General features: G+C 45.5%; 1 protein-coding gene across 2 annotated transcripts in view; it reads right to left on the bottom strand.

The window, feature by feature from the left end:
• Positions 1-22,099, bottom strand: part of Rim (Rab3 interacting molecule) — a 131,491-nt gene extending 109,392 nt beyond the window's left edge. Inside the window, exon 1 of one of the 2 annotated variants that reach the window (XM_077661673.1) lies at positions 21,451-22,099. In XM_077661673.1, coding sequence (XP_077517799.1) covers positions 21,451-21,602 — 152 coding nt within the window. In that variant the 5' untranslated portion in view covers positions 21,603-22,099. The remainder of the gene's footprint in view (positions 1-21,450) is intronic. The other variant, XM_077661674.1, reaches the window with a different exon arrangement.
• Positions 22,100-22,856: the final 757 nt, after the last annotated feature.

The following is a 22,856-nucleotide window of genomic DNA, read 5'->3' as shown; positions in this document are numbered from 1 at the left end:
TAATCCGGCCCCTCTCAACCAAAGATTTCTGGTCGAGGGACTTTGGCTATGAAGGGTTGCCTCCTAGCGCTCCTATGTCGGATCGGGATTGCTGTCGAAATCTTTTTTTTTTACATTCCCAAACTATTTCAGAGTGCGCCAACTGCTCCACAGAAGGGGCAGGACGAATCATGTGTGTCTGGATACCATACTTCTCTCTAGGCAATGTCACCGAAAAACTTCATTTCACCGCCATCTTTGCCCGCAGGTCATAATAGATAAATGCGGCCTAATTCTGAGTTTGCGAATCGCGCGGTGCACCAGTCTCATCAAGCATTGGGCCTCAGGATGGTAAGAATTAAAGTTTTTCAGACAAAGTTGCTATCCGTGAACGTTTGACGGTGGATGTGATGCGCAGAGTTTCCAGCAATTATACTCCGCGCTTTATCATTCTCAGCCGTAGTAGCATGCTAGGTGCACTGCCAGGCTGGCAAGTGTATTCACCGTTAACGAGTTCTATTCACCATTAATGACTTCTTCCTCATTTAGCCGTTATCGCGATGCTAAATCACTGCAGCTTATTCAAGACAAAAGCAAAAATTCTGGCGGCTGGTCTGGACTAAAAGCTGCTAATGACAACTTGACATTGTCCAAGGCCCAATGTAACGCTGGGGGTACTGATCCGAACCGACTGAAACACATCATAAAAAAAAGAAAATGCGATTTACGTTAGCATCTTACAACATAAACGTTGAAAAAGAACAGGGAAAGTGATGTACTCTTACAAAAGCACTGATAAAATGGTTTACAACGTATTAATGAATGTCACTACCCATTGCTATCTCAACAAAGCAAGATGCAAAGTCCGAGTATTCTTTCGAGAAACTAAGCGAAACTTTAGAATCGCTAGAGCTTCCAGCACAAGTGAAAAAAAAAAGTTAATTGTTGCTACCATTTGTATCCCGGTACGTGAAAAGTAATCGGATTAATAATTTTATATTTTAATCCTAGAGAAATTTGATTATGCAGCTAGCAATCCGAATTCTATCGTCGTCGTGCCTTGAAATGCCTTTTACTGAATTCCGTAAGTGATAATTACCTGTGTCTTGTATTACGACATTGCATATATAATGACACTGCATATAAATTTAAAGCACCCGAAAGAAAGAACAAGGCTGCAAGATTCATAAGCTGATTTGCAGGCCTTTAGAGCAATCATTATTTCAGTGCCCGATTTAAGCATGGAAGGCGAAATAAAACTACCGCCAATGCGGTACGCGCAGACCCTGGACATACAGGCGAGGCAAGCTGAGTTGCACAAAACACACATACTGACACAAAACATGTAAAAGATAGAAAGGAGCACGACAGGGCGCAAAAAAAATTAAAGCAATTGCTTCCCAGCTTTTGTAGTTACTCTTCGAAAACTCACATTAAGGTGTTGCTTGTGGCCGTCGGTGTTATAGGCGTCATGTACTGATGCTTGAAAAAGAGTTTCGTGGATGCCTATAACGGTCATTCGAGAGCAGATAAGGTCGAGATAGTTTACGGGCGACACAGTTTGTATTGTTACTTTGCCGCACAAAAATAGTTGAAATTGCAGATACAGATATATTTGCCTCCGCTATTTTTGAGATATCTATTCATTTGACATATACCAAAAATAATTTACGTTGTTCCTACCAACGACACATTTTGTGACCGTTGCATGAGCTTTACGTAGTCGTTAAATTCATTTTCCTGCGATAGCACAGGGGGAACGCGTAGAAAAAAATGCGTAAGCACAGCTTGACCAAGGCCCAAGAACCTCTACACGGTAGTAGATCAATACAAAAACCGAATACAGCGCTAGGCACGACAAACTCGAACGTTCGATGTATTTCTGATTAAATTAACTTCAACTGGTACGCGACAATTTGCAGTATTATATTCAAAGCACTGCCCGGAAAAAATAAACACTGTTTGCATAAGTGATGGCAGTTTACCGTTTCCGTTTAAAAAGAAAAAGTTACATTCAGCACCAATAAGAAAGCAAAATGTAACGAAAAGGTTTCAAGCATAAGTGAAATGTGAATTGTTCAAGCTTAAAGGAGTGTAGACACCTAACTTGTGCGTGCGTGTTTTCTTGTTTGTAATGATGCTTCAGGAATTATTATACATAGACTACCACCTGGTATTCTCTTACAACCGCTAAATAATTTATTATCAAATTTATTTCTTTTTATGTTTCGGTTTCAACAGCCGAATGAGGACTGTGACGTCAAAGTGTGTTTACACATCACGTCAGACATGAAAAAACTGAAATATAATCGCTGCTTCCGCATTTGTTATCATTTAGGTTCTTGAGGAAAGCAGGCTTCAGCACTGGAGTAAATTAAAACGATGAAGCAGTGACTATATGGACGTTTTTTCTTGTCTCGCGTGGCACAAAAACACTCTTTGACGTCACAGCCATAGTTCGGCTGTTGAAACCGAAACCAGAACAGCACGACAAAAAAAATTCGATTATAAACTATTTAGCGGTCGTAGGCGAATATTACATGGTAATTCATGCTTGTTAGTGTCTTCCGAATCATTGTGGAGAAGAAAACATGCCACCAAAATTAGGTGTCTATAATACTTTAAGCAACAAAATTTCATATTCCTTACTTCCGGAAACAGCAGGCACGGTGTTATATATTGCTTTTGTTTGAATGACTGGATAATAATAATAATAATAATTGGTTTTTTGGGGAAAGGAAATGGCGCAGTATCTGTCGCATATATTGTTGGACACCTGAACCGCGCCGTAAGGGAAGGGATAAAGGAGGACGTGAAAGAAGAAAGGAAGAGGTGCCGTAGTGGAGGGCTCCGGAAAAGTTTCGACCACCTGGGGATCTTTAACGTGCACTGACATCGCACAGCACACGGGCGCCTTAGCGTTTTTCCTCCATAAAAACGCAGCCGCCGCGGTCGGGTTGAATGGCTGGATTGAATGACAAATTGTGACAGCGTTGTGCGTGTGTGTGTGTGTTATGCCTTTTCCCCTTCTCTCTTCCTCCCTTTAGTCCCCTAATTCCTCTTCCCCATTAACGGTAGCTAACCGGAACCCCTTTCTGGTTAACATCCCTGCCTTTCCCTCCTCCTCTTTATCAATCTATTGTTTAAGCCGTCTTTCCCACAGAAGTCGAAATTGTTTATTTTCCACACTTCCATTATTTTTCGCTTCAAATAGCGCGCACGCACGCACTTACGTCACGGACACAAACCTAACTTCAAAAGGAGAACCGATAAAGGTTAATTAGTCCACCTTATTTTAAGAACAATGCCCGTTCGGCACACAATCACCAGCACAGCGCGAATTCCAGGGAAAGGTGGCATTGGGTCCACCAAAATAGCCAAAGAAACCCCGGAGAGCAAACCGGCGCGCTCCCACCATAGCTGAGCAGAGGTATACACGCTACACGGACAGCAGAGGCACATTTCCCACGACCCCCGCACGCGACGACTGCGCCGACGCTGCTGTCGCAACTTCGAACGGAACGCCGGAAAACAAGCCGAGTGGAGCAGTCGAAATCGGAAACAGTTTGCCCGGTTGGCCTTTCATCCAGCCCTTCAGCAGCACTGCATTAGTTGACCACTTCGCACGGGCGGAAACAGAACGAACGGGTCGATAACGAGGGGACGGGAAGGGGGGGGTGAGGACACGGGAGAACAGCTCCAGAGAAGGAGGGAGAGGGAGGAGGAACGGAGCAAGATGAATTAAGAAACGCATCACGATGTAGACGAGGCGGGCTATTTCTGAGGTCGGAACATCTCGCCTCCCCCCCGGCAGATTGGAGCGCGAAGTGTGAGCTGAGATCGACCGCCGCCACTGGCGAAGACGGTGACCCGCGGGGCTGTTTTAGGCATGAGCTGTTTCACGGATGTGTTAGCGCTGTGAGAAACCGGTCCTATTAATAATTGGAGATTAGACGCCGGCCATGAGTGGTCCCACGCTGTGCAGCAAAAAGTTCGCCTCAAACAATTCAAGCAAAATAAAGGTTTAAAACTTTGCACGAGGTGCGTCACGTTATCCATGACAGTCTTTGAAAAAGAATAAGAACGCTATAAGGGTTACAGAGCACCGCTCACGAGGTTGGGTTACATGGTCAGGCGGACACTCCGTTAAACATACCCAGAAATTCTGGAAAAGTGCATGTTTTTAGCGGGAAGTTATTTATGAAAGCAATTTTGTCGCATTATTATAAGACTGCACCAAAAAAATTTATACATCCGCAGACCTCACTTAGGGACACTTGTAGTTTTATGCTTTTTCACACCCAGCGATTCTCGACAAAACCATTTTTGAACGAGAAGCACTTTATGAACGCATTTTTTTCTCACATATTGTAAGATTCCACTATAACGATCAATACATCCGCAATCTCGCCATCGGCAGGCTTGTATTTTGTTTGCTTTTAACGTTTTTGGTGTCCTCAAAAGCGTTTCCCGTTAATTTTCTAAGGCAGTCTTAACTGCTCGATGCGAGCTACGGAAGCAATTTAAAAGAAACGTCTTGATACACATCAGAAGAATGCACTATTACTTTCAATACTTCCATAGCAGTACCTTACAGTTTACCGATATTCAGAATTCTTGTCCAAGAATGTTGGAGATGATTGCCAAAACGCACTCCAACGGATCTCTATGGGAGTTTTAACTGCTCGGTACGAGCGCCGGACAATCTTTAAAAGCAATAATTTGCGGCGTATCGGAAGATTGTATCATTTCCATCAATAAGTTTATAACATTATCTTATAATGTTCCGCACCTATCTCTCAATTAAAAGTGATGAAGAAAGCCGGGCTTATTCCCTTTGTGAACTTGAATTGACAAATTGCTACACTTACTCCAAATAACCCTATATTACTTTTTTCCAATTAATCGTATTGAATAAAGTGAAATTCCCTGTGCAGCGAGGTGGTCAAAACACTCTTCCCTACTCTTCCAACGCGTATGTTCCACGTTTGTAAACACAGCACACACGACACGGAGCAGAAACCCACCTACGGAGCAGAAACGTGGAGGGTAACGAAAAGGATTCAGCTTAAGTTAAGGACAACACAGCGAGCCATGGAAAGAAAAATGATCGCTGTAACGTTAAGAGACCGGAAGCGGGCAGAGTGGGTGAGGGAACAAACACGGGTTAATGACACCCTAGTCGAAATCAAGAGAAAGAAATGGGCTTGGGCAGGACATGTAATGCGAAGGCAAGACAACCGCTGGTCCTTAAGGGTAACGGAGTGGATTCCAAGAGCAGGCAAGCGTAGCAGTGGGCTGCAGAAAGTTAGGTGGGCAGATGAGATTAAGAAGTTTGCGGACATACGGTGGGCGCAGCTAGCAAAGGACAGGGTTAATTGGAGAGACACGGGAGAGGCTTTTGCCCTGCAGTGGGTGTAGTCAGACTGATGATGACGATGTTTTATACGTCTTCTGTGTGCGGCGCTGGTGTCATTACTCGCGCCTGAGTGCTACCTGTACCTACTTCGGGTTTTTCTTTTGCCTATGTTCCTGTCTTTTTAATCAAACAAGCCCAACACCAGTCATCCTTTTCAGTTTAAAAAGAAAGTCGAGTTGTGAACAGCCTGCAACTATACGGACGCTCTATGTGAATTCGCAAGTTTGGGATAACATGTCGGACAAGTTGCTATCAGTTCCTATGAAATTATTTTTCAACGACCAACTAATTTGTTAGTCGTAGCCAGTAAGAACATCTTACTCCAAGTTTTGCAAGGCTTAGCAGGTAACAAACTTTTCTACCTCGTTTTGCAGTTCAAACCCCTCAAGAAACCCGACATAAATAATATTGCACACAAGAAGCCAGGTATACCAGTCGCTGTCCCACTATGACGGCTTTCGAATTATGAATAATAAAGCGTCAGGATCGGCAGAGTATCTTCCGAATCTATGCAAGGCAAAAATAATACCCAGTGAACTAAGAAGGAGTTGGTTGTAGGCCAGTTGGTAGGCCCTGTGTTGTCGCCTGCCTCAGTCCCGTCCTGTTTTGCTCCTCATGATGTCCAGTGAACTACGTCGTCAACCATGCTTCTAGGAAAAAAAAATCACTCTCAGCGTTTTTCCTTCCATCAGAACGAGTATGTGAGAACGATAGCGTTGCCCCACAACCCGGGCCATGGAGCAGGCCTCCCAGCCAGACCTACAAGCCATACCTATGAGCCAGACCAGCAGCCATGTCACGGACCAGACCCCTAAGCCAAACTCATAAGCCACGACATCGACTATAGGCCCATAGTCGAAACTCATGAGCCACGCCGCAGACAAAAACTACAAGCCAGGTCCATGAGCCTGGCCATAGACCAAACCCACAAGCCAGACCCATAGGAACGGCATGAACCAGGAAAATAAGGATCGGATTATGATGTCGCTAGGCGCATTTTCGAGAGCGCTTACTCATTGGCCCACCTGGGTAACGTTCTCATGGCCCGGTAGGTGACCTGAGAGTTTTTGGTTATAATATTGCAGCGATGCCGATTATCCCGGAAAAAAGACCCTCATAGAACTACTGTTGAAAAAAAAAGGGGGGGGTTGCAGTCGCAGTTGGCCAGGAAGTCAAGTGCGGAAAATTACTGCCATAATTAAGTTTTTCTGAGTAACATGCAGGATTCAAACTGCGAAACAGACGTGTGGCTTCAGCGATATCGGTTAACTGACCATGATGAGAATTCATTGAGATAGCATCAAAAACAAAATCTCAAAGGCTACGCAAATTGCAGTTTCCAAGGCTTCCAGAGTAAAGCACATAAAGAAGATTGAGCAAATGCGATACAACGGACCTGGACTTGCGCGTGCACCAATAGATTCAAATGCAAACAGCACTCACTGCTATTAACGGCGAGAGGACGTGAAAACTTGTCTCCACAGACACCGGCCCAGCGTTCTCGCGCCTTCGGCAGTGCCGACGGACGACGCAAGCACCCCGACGGTCGCCACCAAACTGACCATAAACCCGAGCCACAGGAAGAATTCGTCGATATTGCGCCGATACGGCCATTAAGCTTCTTCCCATGTGTCATCTGTATATCACCGTCAGAGTGACGAGACCGACAAAGACAACGAGTGACACATTCACCCCGTCAGCACGTCCCGAGCGCGAAATGTCAGGGGCGGAAGGAAGAGCTTAAAAAAAAAAACTGTCGGCGAACGCGAATACCACTTTGCAAAAATGCTTTGAAGAACCCCAGGCGTCAGCCAGTGCCCACGTCTTTGCCTTGTCTAGACGTCAGCGGCCAGTGAAGACACGAACAGCGCCAGAGCAAAGACACAGAGAGAAAGAAAGTGATGAAAGACGAGCACAGATCTCTGTAGTCACTGTCGACGAGCATCTTTGAGCGCCCGATACAGCAGCCTAGCCTCCTCTCTCACCCTCTTCCCCTCGGCCATCCAGCGAACCTCCCACGCCTGGGGGTATCAGGTCCCCCGCTCAGCGAGCAGTCAGGAAAGGCCGTCGCGGGGACGAAAATGTCAAGTGTGAAAGGTGGTCCGCTTGATAGCCTTACTTCCCACTCGCTTGTGTGGGCGACCGCCGCCAGGGGTTCATCGATGTCCTGCTCTCTCTCTCTCTCCCTCTACCCCAGGTCCTCCTCTTCGCGCGGGCTCTCTGACGCGGGGACAGACTGAGCGTTGAACTTTGCCTGGCGCGGGAAGCAGAAGAAGCTGTTTTTGCTAAAGTGTGTATCCTGTAGAGTACCCGCCGGCGAATCTCGGGCACAGTGCCTGATTTCCCTTCCAGTTCAGCACGTAGGCGGCATTGAAAGTGTGCTGTGTCGGCTGCATTACTCGCGTATTCATCCAATCCGCACATATGAATTCATTAACAAACGTGTGAAAGGTCGCCTCTGAAACCTGTTTAACGAGTAGTTTTACCATTCCTTTTGTTTTTCATAAAAATAAAATAAAAAGCAGGCCAGGCTGGTGATGGATCTTCGTTCATGTTGTGAAGAGACTAGGAATGAATCTAAGTTGAGATACATTTATGTTTGAACTGGCGATAGACGCGACCTTTGCAAACCCATCTCCCTGAGGCGCGCTGAAAAGGTTGGCAGGGGCTCCAGCCCCAAAGTGCTAGCGTAGGTGACTCGTCATACCAGCCGCTCTGGCAAAGTTCAATACTTCACGAATTCTGCCCACCCGCTTCACACAAGGATCGTAACGTGATTTCACGCGATAGCGTTCAAGGTACCGTTCGGCAGAAAACCCGGCGTCGACGTCGGCATGACTGGAAAATTCTGAATGGACGAGAAGGTCGTGACTTAGGAGAGTAGTTTAACTGAAAAGCGGAAAAAGGTGGTCAAACGGAATCGAACCGCTCTCCTTTGGGCTGGGTGCCGGGCATGCCACCTCTACACAACTGAGGAACGTTGGTTCAGTTGAATAAATGGAAACCTTGTATGAGCACGTCACATAGCACAGTAGACGAATTACTTTACAGGAACACATAGCTAATATGGTCACTAATTAGCGTCATCAATTAATATGGACGATGATGTGTAATAAACATGTATGAGATGGCAACAAGCGAGGCATTGTCTGCGATAGTGTGTGCCAGGGCACCCGCAAGCGACCGTAGGAAGTCGAACTCTATCGCGTCATACTCTTAAGGTGAACTTACATTTCCCCTCTAAGTCAGTCATGTAAAATCATTTCTTTTTACGACGCCGAGTATCTTGTTTCATATTTTCCAGATATTTCTTTCTCTTATCCAAGTCAAGCCTTGCTACGGAGCTACTACAAGGATAATTTCTAACTGAAACAATCACGGAAAGCATTCCGGGTAATAAAAAAGCGATGAAAAATATGCGTATCGATGGGGCTGTGCTACCTGCATATCCCCACCATACTCTTTACGATTTGTACTCTGCGTAGAACTATCGATGCAGCCTTAGCACAATTGATCTCCCTCGCCTTGCCGCGAAGCTGACACGAGCACTGCGCATTGGTGATGAACCGCATAGGATCCGGCGGCCATATCTCTAGCACACTTAAACAGCAAGCCTACAGTTGATTTTCCGAAAGACATATTTAGCATCTCTTGCGTTGCTGTCTTAATAACTACCTATGACTAGTGCGGTTCCAAATTAAAAGAAAAACACTTTTAATTTGATCTCGATCGTGTATCTCGTGATGAACGGATCTAACCTCACGTATTTCTTTTTACTATAAATATTTTGGTTGAAATAATCTAATTGAATACATTACTATAATTGTTTTCTTTGCGAGTTCACCCAGTCCTTTTTTCTTTGCTTACTTACATATTTTATTTTTCAATCACAAGCAGCACTGTGTGGAAGATCATGGTGACAGCAGGGCCGTTAATGTTCATGAACCCCTGACAAAGAATCGTTACATTGTTCTTATCTGTGTGCACAATTTTCTTTCCATAAGTTCAATGCCTTACGTAAGGAATAGTAGGAGAAAATTGGGAGAGCATTTGTATTTGTGCTGTGCAAAGTGTCTGATCGTCGACGTTTATTTTTATAGGTTACGCGTGCGGCTAAGTAGTCTGACTCCCGATCGACTGAAGCAAAATACGAATTATCAATACGGACACACTACTTAAATATTGTCGCTTGTGTAGTCACATACGTAATAAAAGCGGTTGTTTAATTAAATCTTCAAACACAGGTATAAAAGAAATCAAAAATGACGCACATTTTTTTCCCTGAACATGTGCCACCTTCTACCACCCGTTAATTTAGTTGCTTTTTTTGTGTTGCAGCCCTCCCAGATCTCCCTCACAAAAATGTTCTATAGACAGTCTATAGACTTCTTATAGACTCTATTGCCTTCCTAAGATATTTCTCTTTGTCTCTTCATAATCTATAGACAAAGGTCTACTAAAAATGTAGGGCCATAAATTTATAGATAGTCTATAGACTGTCTGCAGGATTTCTATCGTCTATAAACTGTTCTTTAGGGTTTGTCTATAGAGAGACAGAAATATGTTGAAAGTCTATAGACTGTCTCAAGAAATTTTCGTAAGGGCGAGCGACGTCCTCGCTCAGTCCTCACACGCCAGGTACTCTTAATTGCCGCATTTTGTCAACGCAGATGTATGCAGGTATTATTGCAGATGCATATGTATGTGTACAAATGAATATCGATATTCTCTCTTTAAAGATTAAGAGCAGCAGTGCCGTTGAAACACAGACCAAGAAAGACCCACAGGCTTTCCGGGAAGAAGTTATGAAACTATGTTTCCTAAGCAGATATATTTTTTGCGCTCTATCAAAACGCATCCCGAATCAATTTTCAGATAGAAAGCAACTACAAACTACGGACATGAAAAAGAGCGGCGCATTTTATAGGGGGAGAATTTGCATTTCGGTGCCTATTTAACGGATGTCTTTAGGAGGTACTTGTTTCACGTGAGCAACAGACCGGCGTATTCGAAATTTATTGTTTATGCATTCAAACATTTGTACGACCACAGTCCAAACGATAGGAGCGGAAAAAAAAGAAAGATCGCTCCATGGCTTGGTTACGAAGGTAGTTGGAGCGCTCACAAATCTATGCGGGTATTGTTTCACATCCGGACAAATTCTTGCAAAAAAGCTTCGCATTTACTTTAGTGTCGCCCAAGCAGCCTTGCAATTAATATTCCCGTCGCCTAAAAAAATGTTTTGTCGTGATGAACAGCAATTATTTAAATACTGAACATGTTCAGTCATCACGCTTTCCACTGTGTTTCTATATGCTATGGATGCTTCATGTGTTATCTTGCTCAATTTGATATTTGCTGATGATAACCGCGTGCGAAGGTTTCCGATGTGTTTAGTAATAATAACTTTCATTCCAAAGGCTAGTAAGAGTTGCGAACGCGCAGAGCTGTGTCAAGTCTTTCTTACAACTATTATAGCTAATGAGATTACGTAAAGTAATTGCTATGTGTTCTGAGCAATAGTTTATCTGCGGGCACATTGTGACCAGATAAAAAAGTTGACACTGCTTAATAGCGGTTTTGGTTTGGCGCGAGGGGAAAACCGTACGCGGGAAAACCAACACATTCCTCTGAAAGTGCTCAAAACGGCAAATGAAAGCTATAATGAATTCGCAAGGTTTCGACATGCTAAAAATTAAGACAAAATAAAAATATCCTTGTTGCAACATTACAGTTACATTATTCTGTTCTGCCAAGTCTGAGAGAAAGTGGTTTCTGTTCAGTACGCGCTCGAATAAGTGATTCTAATTCGAAAGTATTCCTAGATATCCAGAAAATCTGGTCGCCGCCGGACGTTCCTGAAAGCTCTGGCAGAAATCCTAAAAGCACCCACACAACTTTGTAAACCGACACTGTGCACCTTAGAGGGAGCACGGGTGCCTTAAGGGTGTTTACGTACTCACTGCAATCTTCCAAAAAGAAGGCAAAAAAAGAAAAAAAGCGTGGGAGAGGAAGAGTACTTCGCGATGAGCGAAGTGAACTGGAGTGAACATTAAGAAAACTTCGTTGTAAAAGGTGCGGCATTAAATTTTTGGAACTGCCCACACACACAAGTTCGCTTAGAGATGTACGGTATTCTAGCCAGGGCAATAGTTGCTTTTGGACCTCCTCGCAATGGGCTGATTCGCAGTTGCGAAGTTCCACTGAATCACTGTGGCTGTCGTTGCAGATGCGCTTAAGGGGAAGACACTCCCACAACATGAGGCACTTCTTGCTGCAACTAATAACTAGTCCAGAAATATGTTTCGAAGTGCTTGAAATATTAATAAAACGACAACGAGCAGTTTCAAGCGATATACCTAATTTCAGTCACCGATGTATGTATGTATGTATGTATGTATGTATGTATGTATGTATGTATGTATGTATGTATGTATGTATGTATGTATGTATGTATGTATGTATGTATGCATGCATGCATGCATGCATGCATGTATGTATGTATGTATGTATGTATGTATGTATGTATGTATGTATGTATGTATGTATGTATGTATGTATGTATGCATGCATGCATGTATGTATGTATGTATGTATGTATGTATGTATGTATGTATGTATGTATGTATGTATGTATGTATGTATGTATGTATGTATGTATGTATGTATGTATGTATGTATGTATGTATGTATGTATGTATGTATGTATGTATGTATGTATGTATGTACGTACGTACGTACGTGTGTGTGTGTGTGTGTATGTATGTATGTGTGTGTATGTATGTATGTATGTATGTATGCATGTATGTATGTATGCATGTATGCATGTATGTATGCATGTATGCATGTATGCATGTATGCATGTATGTATGCATGCATGCATGTATGTATGTATGTATGTATGTATGTATGTATGTATGTATGTATGTATGTATGTATGTATGTATGTATGTATGTATGTATGTATGTATGTATGTATGTATGTATGTATGTATGTACGCGCGCCTCTGTGTGTGTGTATGTGTATGTGTGCGTGTGCGTGAGTTGTTTATTCATGACAAAGCGAGAAAGCGTCCACCAGGAGCCCCCAAATTCCGAAGCACTCGTCACAGACCTGTGCGCTTTGTAGTCAATGTTTAGTCAATGAAACTAACTTGTAGTCTGAAACTTTGTAGTCAATGAAACTAACTTGTATTTAGAAACTTTCTCGCTTAAAAAAAACTAAAAGTCCGCTGTATAATACCGATGACACGAAGAACAGTGCTACGCTAGCGACACTTTCTCTAATAACGGCTGTTATCCTTATGCCGAGCGAGCGAGCGAATTCGAGAGGCTTGCGAATAAGTGCTCACAGGAAAAAAAAAATTTCGAAATGCACAAAAACACGCGGACGTGCAGTCATCTCGGATGAAATTACGAGTGAAGAAGAAAGAAAAACATAATATATATGTTTCGGTGAGCCTCACCAAATATTCGCAGTTTGTGCATTTCTTCCGAGTTTGGCCTTTTCTATGCTGGCCTAAATTCGCGCGCCCGTCCCTGCACAATGAGCGCGCCGCAACTGCGCAGAGACGAAAGGCTCTTTTGTCGCTGCTGCAAAGAGCACGAGTGCGATTCCCTTAGAAAAAAAAATAAAAAGAAAAGAACGCGCAGCCGTGCAAGAAAGGAACCAGTATATCCGCAAAACATTCGTGCGTGCGATGTGCGTGCTGCAACAAACGCGTCGTCCATCAGCGATGACGCTGGGAGAGGGGGAAGGGGGAGATAGGAAGCGTCGAATGAACAAAGAAAGGAAAGAAGGGCGTAAGGAACGGACAGAGCGCCAGAAAAAAGCAAACAAGAACAAGACTGTTTTCGAGCCACTTGTGTGGGAGCCAATCGTTAATTTATTACTTCAACCCTTACTTGACTTCTTTTTCAATTTGTTTTATTATTATTGCTTTTTGCTTACGCACGACTGGCGCTTCGCTGTGTTCGCAAGTTTATGTGAGCGTGAACGCGTGCGCCCTGCGCCTAGCAACTTTTTTGTTTTATTAGAGAAGTAGGAGGGGAAAACAAAAATGTAGACCCCAACCTGGTAATAACCTTCAATCTGCGCTTCTCATTTTTCAGTTTTTTTTCCTTGTTTCATATTCTTGTAAACAAACCGCAAAGAAATGCAGCAAAAGTCTGTGACGAGCATCTCATTGACCGAACGCTGGATTCGTGAGGAAGGCTTTTATCATCATTTTCTACATTTTTGTTCACACCTGTGCTGCTATTCCGCGCCTTAACCTCCAGCCCGTAAAAAGTAGGCGCCGTTTTTCAGTACAGTTTGTGGCTGAAGGAAAACCAAGCACTAAACCCGTACACTGACTCTTTTTTCAGCCAGCGTTTTTAAAACGGGATGTAACTGATTTTATTTAAGACTTACGGTTAAGTAGAAGGTGAGCCAGCATCTTCGAACTCCAATGCTGCTTCTTTAAAAACTTATCTCTGTTCCAAGAAGAACAAGATGAAATAATGAGCAGGACTTTCACGTGTTGCCAAGGCAACGCCGACGCTGAATCTCATGTCATTCATTCCCTGCGAATAACTTGTGACTGCGTCAAAAATGCTTAGAGCAACTTACGGCCGGCATAGGAACCAAATGTGCGGTTCCAATGAACGCGATGCGCATGAGCATCGACATCAACATAGGAACTTTAAGAAATGTTTCAAAAACAGTCGCCAGGCTATATTTTTTTTTTGTGGCGCAAGGGCATCTGCGGCCAAAGAGCGCCATGGCATAAGGTATTCTCGTTTGCTCAAGGTGGAGTCAACGACCAATTTCACAAGCGTTGCACCCTAAAGAAGCCGAGCACCAGACCAGGGGAAAGCTTGTACTCATTGTATCACTGGTGGGTACCCGGCGGCACTGAGGATCGAACCCCGCACCTCCCACATGCGAAGCGGATGCTCAATCACTTGGCCACCACTGCGGTCGCCAGGCTATTCCTTCGCATTTCTTTTTCTACATCACGTTCATGCTTCATGAATGACAGATTACATTGAACTTTCTTGCAGGTTTGCTTGCGGCCCTTCGTATAATTGCTGCAAGATTTTTTCATTAGCGTTATGACGGAATATTCTGTTGTCTGACTCTTCTGAATCACCCCCCCCCCCCTCCCCCAACCACACACATTGGTGGTGCCAATGACCCCTTTCCAATTTTCTCTCATTCCATCTATATACACGCGAGCTCGAAAATATGTGTTTCTTTTTGCCCACTGTGTCGCCTTTTATGGCTTACTACCCCCGCCCATAGTAATAATTTTTGCCTTCGGTACGCAGTCAGTTCATTCGTCTTTCAGTCTCACTATATATGACCGAGCTTAACGCTCACCCAAAACTCTGCCTCAGACACTTCAGCGACTTTCGGTTTTCGTTGTCCACTACTGTGCTGTCCCGACTGATAACGAAGCTAAATCGAAGTGATGAATGCAAGTGGTAAAGTTGCTGAACATACTCTCGGTTGTCGACGCCGAATTCCTGTAGTTTCCAATTTGCAGCCATCACTGCGGCACGGGCGGCTCCGGTAAGAACGTTAGGATTGCGTCATAGTTCATAAGCATAGCGCCGAGTTTTGTGTGAACTTATTATTCAGGATTTTTTTTTGCCATAAAGGTGCATTGTCCCGACAAAAATGCCCAAAATCAATCAATCAATCAATCAATCAATCAATCAATCAATCAATCAATAAATAAATAAATAAATCTTTCTTTCTCCTTCCTTCCTTCCGTTCTTCCTTTCTTTCTTTCTTTCTTTCTTTCTTACTTTCTTCTTTCTTCTTTCTTTCTTTCTTTCTTTCTTTCTTTGACCTCACGCCTCCTTGGCAGAAGCAGGAAAATCCCAGCTTGGTTTTTTTTTTACTCCCGCAGAAGAGCTTATGGTCCTAGAAAACAGATACAAGCTTATAGTCTGCGGTTTTGCATGCAAATTATAGTCCAGAATTTTGAACAGAGTTCTGAAATGCATAAAATATAAAATACAGTACAATATATACCTAATTCATAAATAAAAAAGGAGTTGGTTCTGTCAAAGAATATCGGCGTGGAGATTACGGGAACAAAAAGGAGGGGCGATTATAATGAGACGCAGTTTGGCGAAATAAAATTAATCAATTAACACATCATTATAAATAGGCGTACGATATATGTGCGGTATTTCTGCACGTAGCTTCAAGTATATGGGCAAAATAACAATAAACAAATTGTACCAACGCCCATAACATTGCTTGCTGGAACTATTTCGCGCGAACGGCTATTTCTTCGCTATTCGTGCAAATGCAAAGCCGAGCGAGCGAGTGGTTTCCAAAAGTGACAATTTTGTAGCAACATGTTTTGTTTTGCCACGTCAAGTTTCGCAAAACCCAGTGTGTCACTATATCTACCTTAATATCTCGAAGTGAGATATGTTCACGGACAGGGGCTGGCTAATGTCGGTTTATGATTGTGAGTGTAGTTTCGTTTAGAAATCAACCGGGGTGATTTGGCAACAGCGCTCCCTCTGTGTTATTTTTTCTCTGAGATCCCGTGGAATCAACAACGTAGCTAATTTACAGCCTTCAACTGTGGTGAAGCCTTTCCCCTGTGCTCAATGTACCGCTTACAAACACGTAGCGTCACATGATAATAGTGTAGACATGTCACGCGCGAAAAAATTATAAGCCAGCCACCAGACATGTCGAGAATTTCCGCGCTGGCCAGCCGATTAACCCCGCCACGTTATGGTGTTACTGAAAACCGCTGACATTTTGAACGTCTTTGTAGTATATAACAGACAAAACACGCAAAGTCGAGTGAGCTGACATCGATTGAACTGACGCTGAAACCCCCAAGGGGCAACATCGGGGTTTGCCTGCGTCCGGAGGGTTCGGCTTCACGGACAAGCACTCTCTAATCCTGGCGTCGATGTCTCAACTTCCAGGCATCGCGAACACGAATGTCAGGATCATCTCCTCGTTTAAACTTTTCCTTCTCGCTTGCATGACGAACTTCTTTCAGTGGGAGGGGGGGGGGGGGGGTCACAGAAGAACATTTTCGGTCACAGCAGAACATACCTAGATTTTAAAGCGACAGGGAGTTCAACTTAAATCTACCTTCGCACATACAATACAGACTACGTGCTGGGTGGCCTTGTGCGGGCACTCCAATGTTTCCTGCAAAATGCATAACAGATTAGTTTTATAAGTTAATGAATCGTAAAATATGTCGTGGTGGACACGTATTCACTCAAGGATAACTGAAATTAATCGATTTTAGATGCTATGGCATGTGCACAGTTGCTTTGATATAACGTCTGTCCGCACCGCTAAGATCTTCGAAAGCAGAGTTCTCATGGACCGCCACTTTTTTTACGTACACATCAGCTGTACAACGTACTTCGTCAAAATTGCGCTCTGGTAGCGGGATTTTACTCTATATTCGTAATATATCATTCACAGGTAAGTCAGATTACAATCCAGTAACCATCGTCATCACGCAGGACAGCGCAGCTTGGGATAAATCGAATAATTTCTCTCTATCTCTCTCTCGCTGTATCCTTTAAAAAGTTCCAGAAGAGTTCAGATGCGGAGAAGTGAAATGTTAAAGAGTGGCTCAGAGATACTCTAGATTTTTTTTGAGGACGCAGCACGCCGTGTCGTCTTGCGGAGCTTAGTTTCAAGTTTAAAACTGCTTCTCTCTTCCGAGTACGCAGAAAAGAAGAGAAATATAACGAGCACTTGTACTGAATGAAGAAAACCTAGCCATGATTTTTCTGACGCAGTATTCCAAGAGCGCACTCAGGAATTGTTCAGGGATGTCAATCCGTGTGACGTTATTTAGGGTACCACGGAGTAATCAACGATGAATCATTGGTGTTCTCGTGGTGTTCGTCTCTCGTCTCTTGTGTCCTCGTCTTTTGCTGCGCTACAGTGTATTGGAACTATGTACCAAGAAGCCCAAAAAGCCACGCTGATGAATCATTCACGGAAGCGAACGAATAACGTGCTTGAGACCACTAATCTAACATTTCCCATGCTTTTCTGAAGCACAGGCCGGCCGAGATTTTGAGCGAAGAAGCAAGAAATAAAGCTTCTTCATCCCGCGGACGTCGGATATCCAAACACATCCTCGTTGCTGGTACGGAGGATTTTCTCATCGGAATAAAGTCCGTGAGCCGTAATAAATTACTTTTTTCCGCGCGTGAACGCAACGGAAATAAACTGATACATATTCCATTGAGCCAAAGCGGAATCAGGAAATGAAGTTCTGACTTCTGGTTCGAATATGCGTCGTTTTGCAGCGTCTCCGAAAATAATATTAATAAATATAAGCTGACCCCTGTTGTGAATTTTTTTTTTTTGCATTAGGGTAAATGTTCGAACCAACTCAATTTCTTGCACTACAATATTTGTCTTTTTTAAAACTTTTTGACAGCTGATTATCCAAACCAAAACACAGGAAGGGAACGCAAGCAGACAAGAGTCAAATTTCTGTTTCACCGTGTTATTTCCCTGCTGCTTTTTTATTCCATTTCATACTCTGCCAGGTTCTTTTTTTTAACGCCGTGCGTAGATGTCATGCAGACGCTAAGGACTCTCTCCTTTCTTGTTCATTTTTATTCGAGAGATTTTACGTAGAATGACAGATCACTTTTATAGAGAAGACCTTGACGCCAGCTTCCAGGCAGCTTTTACATAAAAATCTCCTCGGCACGTTTTTTTTTATTATTGCACATAATGTGCAGTACACTCTATGCTTTCGACGCATTATCACCTTTTGGCTCGCCGAAAGATAATTTCTAAGCGTTACAACAAGCGTAGCAACAACGGTAAGCGCTATAAAAAAAAAGCGAAGCGCATTTTGAACAACGGTAGGACGCAAGAAATCTCTTGACATTTGAAGCTTGAAGATCCTCGCGCAACACCACACGACCTTTGTGCTTAGTGTTGCGCAATATCTTCAAGCGTCAAAGGGCGAAGGTTAGGCGGGATCGGCTGCCAGGCGCATCGCTGTCGCTACCGGTCGCTCATACGCACTCTCCGTGAAGTAGCGAACAAAGGGAAGAGAAGAATAAAAAAACGAAAGGCTTGTGAGTCAGCCTCCTGTTACACAGAAATTTTTCTAACGCCCTCTAATTTAATGGCGTTCATGGCTTCTCGGGGGCCAATTAGGAACATACGTGTTGGTTTTACGGTTTGAAGTTTTTAGGACTAGGTACTCCGGATCTACGCACTGGTAGGTGTCCTCGCCTCGGGGTTTCGAGACAAAAGATTCGTCACCGAGTTTCTCAGTGTGAGATGCCCTGCATTATGCGCGCTCGGTATATGGTGCTAGGGGAACCCCGCAAGGCGTATATTTGCCGAATATACTTCGTTATCTATTGGAACGCGACAACTTAACAAAGGCCAACTTAGAATCAGATGAATAGGTGGATAACCGAGCACTGCCTTTATATTAAGGGCCTAAAGCTTCCGAGGTGCTTCTATACCCATGTACCGAAAAAAAATTGCTCATAAGACGGTCGTGTGAACCCAAGTGCTCCTTGCTGCTCAGAAAATTAGTGAGCGTTTTCAGGGTGACGCGCAAACTGCTTGCGACGCGTTACGTCGCTACTGCTATAAGGTCGACAGGTGGTGGGCATTGACCAAAGAAAGCCTGGAGGGCAATCGCAAGAAAAAAAAAGGCAGCTTGGAAGCCAGCTTTCTGAAGACGTAAGCTCGTGCAGCCTATGCTGTTTTTTTCGTTTTTGTTTGCTACGCTGCAAAGTTCACGAAGTGGTGAAAGAGAACCCTGGTTCACGTGCCCTGTCGAGAGCACCGCTGGCGTTTCTACAAAACATATCTAATCGAACTACAGGAATCAATGCTTGCCCGAGTAAAATACCAAATAAAAAGAATATAGTGCTCTGGGTTTCGTTATTTCGATATAATGAAATGTGCCGTGGAAGGTAAAAAAAAATGCGCACATGACTGCGGAAATCCATCGTAACAATAACAACAACTTTCTTTTTTATTTGGTGGTGGATAGAGGGGGGGGGGGGGCGGTTTCTAAACGGAAGTAGACTGGAAAGGAACCATGGGTGCTTCGCCCACGATGTCGAGAGCAGCATCCGTGTACGTCTCAATTTCATCTTGGTCACTCTCCACTCCCTCACTCCCTGAAGTGTTTTTACAACTAAGAAACGCTCGAATCCGGAGCCATCTATACTAAAGTCGGATCCTCGCATAATGTCGGGAGCTCTCGCAAAGCCTCGCAAAACCTCACAAATCCTCCTCAGGCACAAAGCCTGTCAACGGTAATCACATGTATCAAATGAAAAAAAAAATATTCCCACCGGTTAAGCTAGAAATCCAACCATTGACCGCTAGATTTAAAACAAAATTCCCCGAAGACAACGACAACGGACACCGGCAAGTTTCTGAACGTACCATAGCTTTTTTGTTTCACGTCATCTTTTATGAAGCCATGGTACTGTCAGTGGCGGGCCTGAGTATGGAACAGTCAAGACTACTGGCACAAAGTGCACGGTGCATTTTCTAGCAGGAAGACCTAATTCTAGCGTGTCCCGTTGAGAGCACGACAGAGAAAGCGAACAGGCAGTGGACGTTTACGATAAAGAATAACCCTTTCAAATCTGTGCACTTGTTTTTTTTTCCTTTTAGGCCAAGAACGCGGTGGCATTTATTGTACAGCAGAGCGCCTAGTATCTGGAATTCGCTGAAACAACATACAAGCCGCTATTGTTGCGGATTAAAGCTGCAAGTTAGTACCTCACGAAATCACTCTCTAGCTAACTGCTTACAGTGGAATATCTGTGTTCTCGTACGGCCGACAGCATACGCAAAAAAAACGCTCTAGTTCCTAGCAGGGTACAACACTCATATCGTGCATGAACCTTCTTGCTTCTAATTTAAATATAAGACCCCATTTAGAATTTGACTTTAACGACTTCAAAGCCATAAGCAAGGAGTCACGACTTCATCAGCGGGCCTGCGCGAAGTGACTTGCACCACAGAGCGACAATAACAAAACCACGCTCACACTCGACGTTCACCGTGTGACACGCACAGACGGTAGTAAATTGTAATTCAGGGCGCAAACACTAGCAGGGACGATACGCCACATCATCTGGTCAGCAGTCAGAAGCTAAACCTGGTCATGCGGCTGTCATTCCCTCACAGACCTTGTGCGCGAAAAGCTTTAAATTAGCGCGATAGAAGACGTCCGCGAGTTCACAAAGACGACTTATTGTCCTTAGTTATAGGCCTTTGCAAGATGTAAAGAATAATGGAGCAACTAAACAACTAGGCAAGTGAAAGCAAGCACACATTGCAAGGGTCGACGACACCCCCCTCCCAAATGTTATCGCCCTTGCCTTTTGCATTGACCGACTGCCCGAAGAGGCTCAGGCTACGCTGCACACTCACTGAGCTGGCACGAGAAGTGCGGGAAATCGTAACTGCTAAGTTCAGGGGGCCTTCAGAAACGAAAGTAGAGTAAACAGCGTTACGAATTCGGAAGAGAAACGGGATTTCGAAGCGAGCTTCCAAACCGTTAGGCTTAGCTACTTCCTGTGTTGAAAAAGCGTTTTCGTGGAGCCGCTTCTGACATAACAGCATACATTTCTCTACCGGGCCGAGGTGTTTTGCACAGGGCAGCATACGAAGCCCAAGAAAGAAAGCACACATCACGACACCGTCTATCGTAGCACGCTATCGCGCGAGCGCGCGCACACACACACAGTCCTATAGCTGCGTCCGGTGTTCCGGAGGTGTGTAGGTGTCGCGCCGGTGTTTGGCTCTCCCGCGAGATGACGGGAAAGACCGCGAGCCCGGGCTCGGGCGCGGGCTTTCGACGGGCCTTCTCACACAGCTCTGAGCGAAGCGACCCTCCCGAAGCCCAACCGAGATGCCGGGTCGCCTTTCGGCGGCCCTGGCGCGCGCGACCGAGCGCGAAGCAGCAGAGGCCGCGAGGCCTAGCGGTTCCGGAACACGGCGCCCGTTGGTTGGTTGGGGGGGCCGTGCCTGTGTCGGGGCTGCTACTCACTTGAGGATTTCCTTCTCGCGGTCCTCCTCTTCCTTCTGGCGTGCCATGACCGACTCGATGATCCTGCGCTCTTCCTCGGTCAGGTGGCTCAGGTCTGGCATGGGCGGAGGCCCCGCGCTCAGGGGGGGCCCCGCTTTCGGCGCCGACGTCATAGGCCGCGCCGGCAGCACGGAGCCGAGGGGCCCCTTGGGTCCTCCGAACAGCGGGAACGAGAACAGGCTGGCAGCCGTCGGACGCACGAACCCGGCGAGGCTTCATTGGGTAGCTACGGGGCCGGCCTCGCGAGCCACAGCCGCCCGGCGCCGCAGCCGACACATAGCAGGCGAACAGCGCGCGGCCGCGTCGCGCGCGCGCGCTCTCCCCTCACGCCGCCGCCGCCGAGCGCCCCCCGCTTAGGCCTTCTTGGCCGACGACGCGCTCACCGCACCGCGCACACATGCGGGAATCCGGGCACGGCCGCCGCGAACCAGGGGAAGCACAGGCCTGCTGGGCACTGGGACAAGAGGACCGCGCACCAACGCGGGGTCCCTCCACCGCAAAAGGAACCGCCGCGCACACTCCGCGTTTTGCACCCCCGCGAGAGAGGCCACAAAAAGAAAGAAGAAAAAGGCTCCGGCCGCGGCGACTCCGCTGCTGCTGCTCGGCTGCCGAGGAACGGCGGCGGCGCAGGCGGCGGTTCCTGACGTCAACGCGCCGACGCCGCGGCCAATCGACGCACCACACTTCCGGGACGTCACGCGCGCGCGTCACTTCCGCAGCTGCTGCCGGCAGCCGTGACCGAGGGTCTCAATGGAAGCAGCCGCGGCTCGGCGACGGGCCGTGCGGACGACGCTGCACGCGCGACGGTGACGACGACGCACAATTGGCGGATGTCGTCGCCACCTTGCACCATCTGGCAGGTGTTGTCTTCCTCAGTCCACGCCACAAAAAAACCGCCGAGAGCACTAGAGCGCCTGCGCTCCACGCAACTCGCCTTGTTTTCTAAAGCAACTAAATGTAACGCGCTACCGAACAAACTAACGCCAAACCAGCCGGAGCTAGCCGTAGCTCCTCCGCATGAAACGGCCACTAGGTGCCATAACCTGGCTTCATGCCTGGCGCATACGTGCACCACCGAAAGGGCACTTCACCACGACATGATGTCTGTTGCGGAGAAGCAACCTTGCCGGAAGAAACGGGCGATGGTACTGTTAACAAATAATATCGGTAGCCTAACGCTCCACGCGCGCTTCTTCGTACAGACTTTCCGAAAGTGTATCGTTCAGCGCGGCCAGGCTGGGAAATATACATAACGCAGAGAACACAATACACAGGCAATATTAATGAAAATGAGAATCGGCAGCTTAATGTCCTAAACAACTTTTCTGCTACGGCTGCCGGATATCATCTTGTGGGCACACATTGTC

Source organism: Amblyomma americanum, chromosome 4, assembly GCF_052857255.1.
Source record: "Amblyomma americanum isolate KBUSLIRL-KWMA chromosome 4, ASM5285725v1, whole genome shotgun sequence".
In the NCBI taxonomy this organism is placed as follows: Eukaryota; Metazoa; Arthropoda; class Arachnida; order Ixodida; family Ixodidae; genus Amblyomma; species Amblyomma americanum.
The sequence above is the reverse complement of the archived record's forward strand: the minus strand, read 5'-3'. Positions and strand labels throughout refer to the sequence as shown.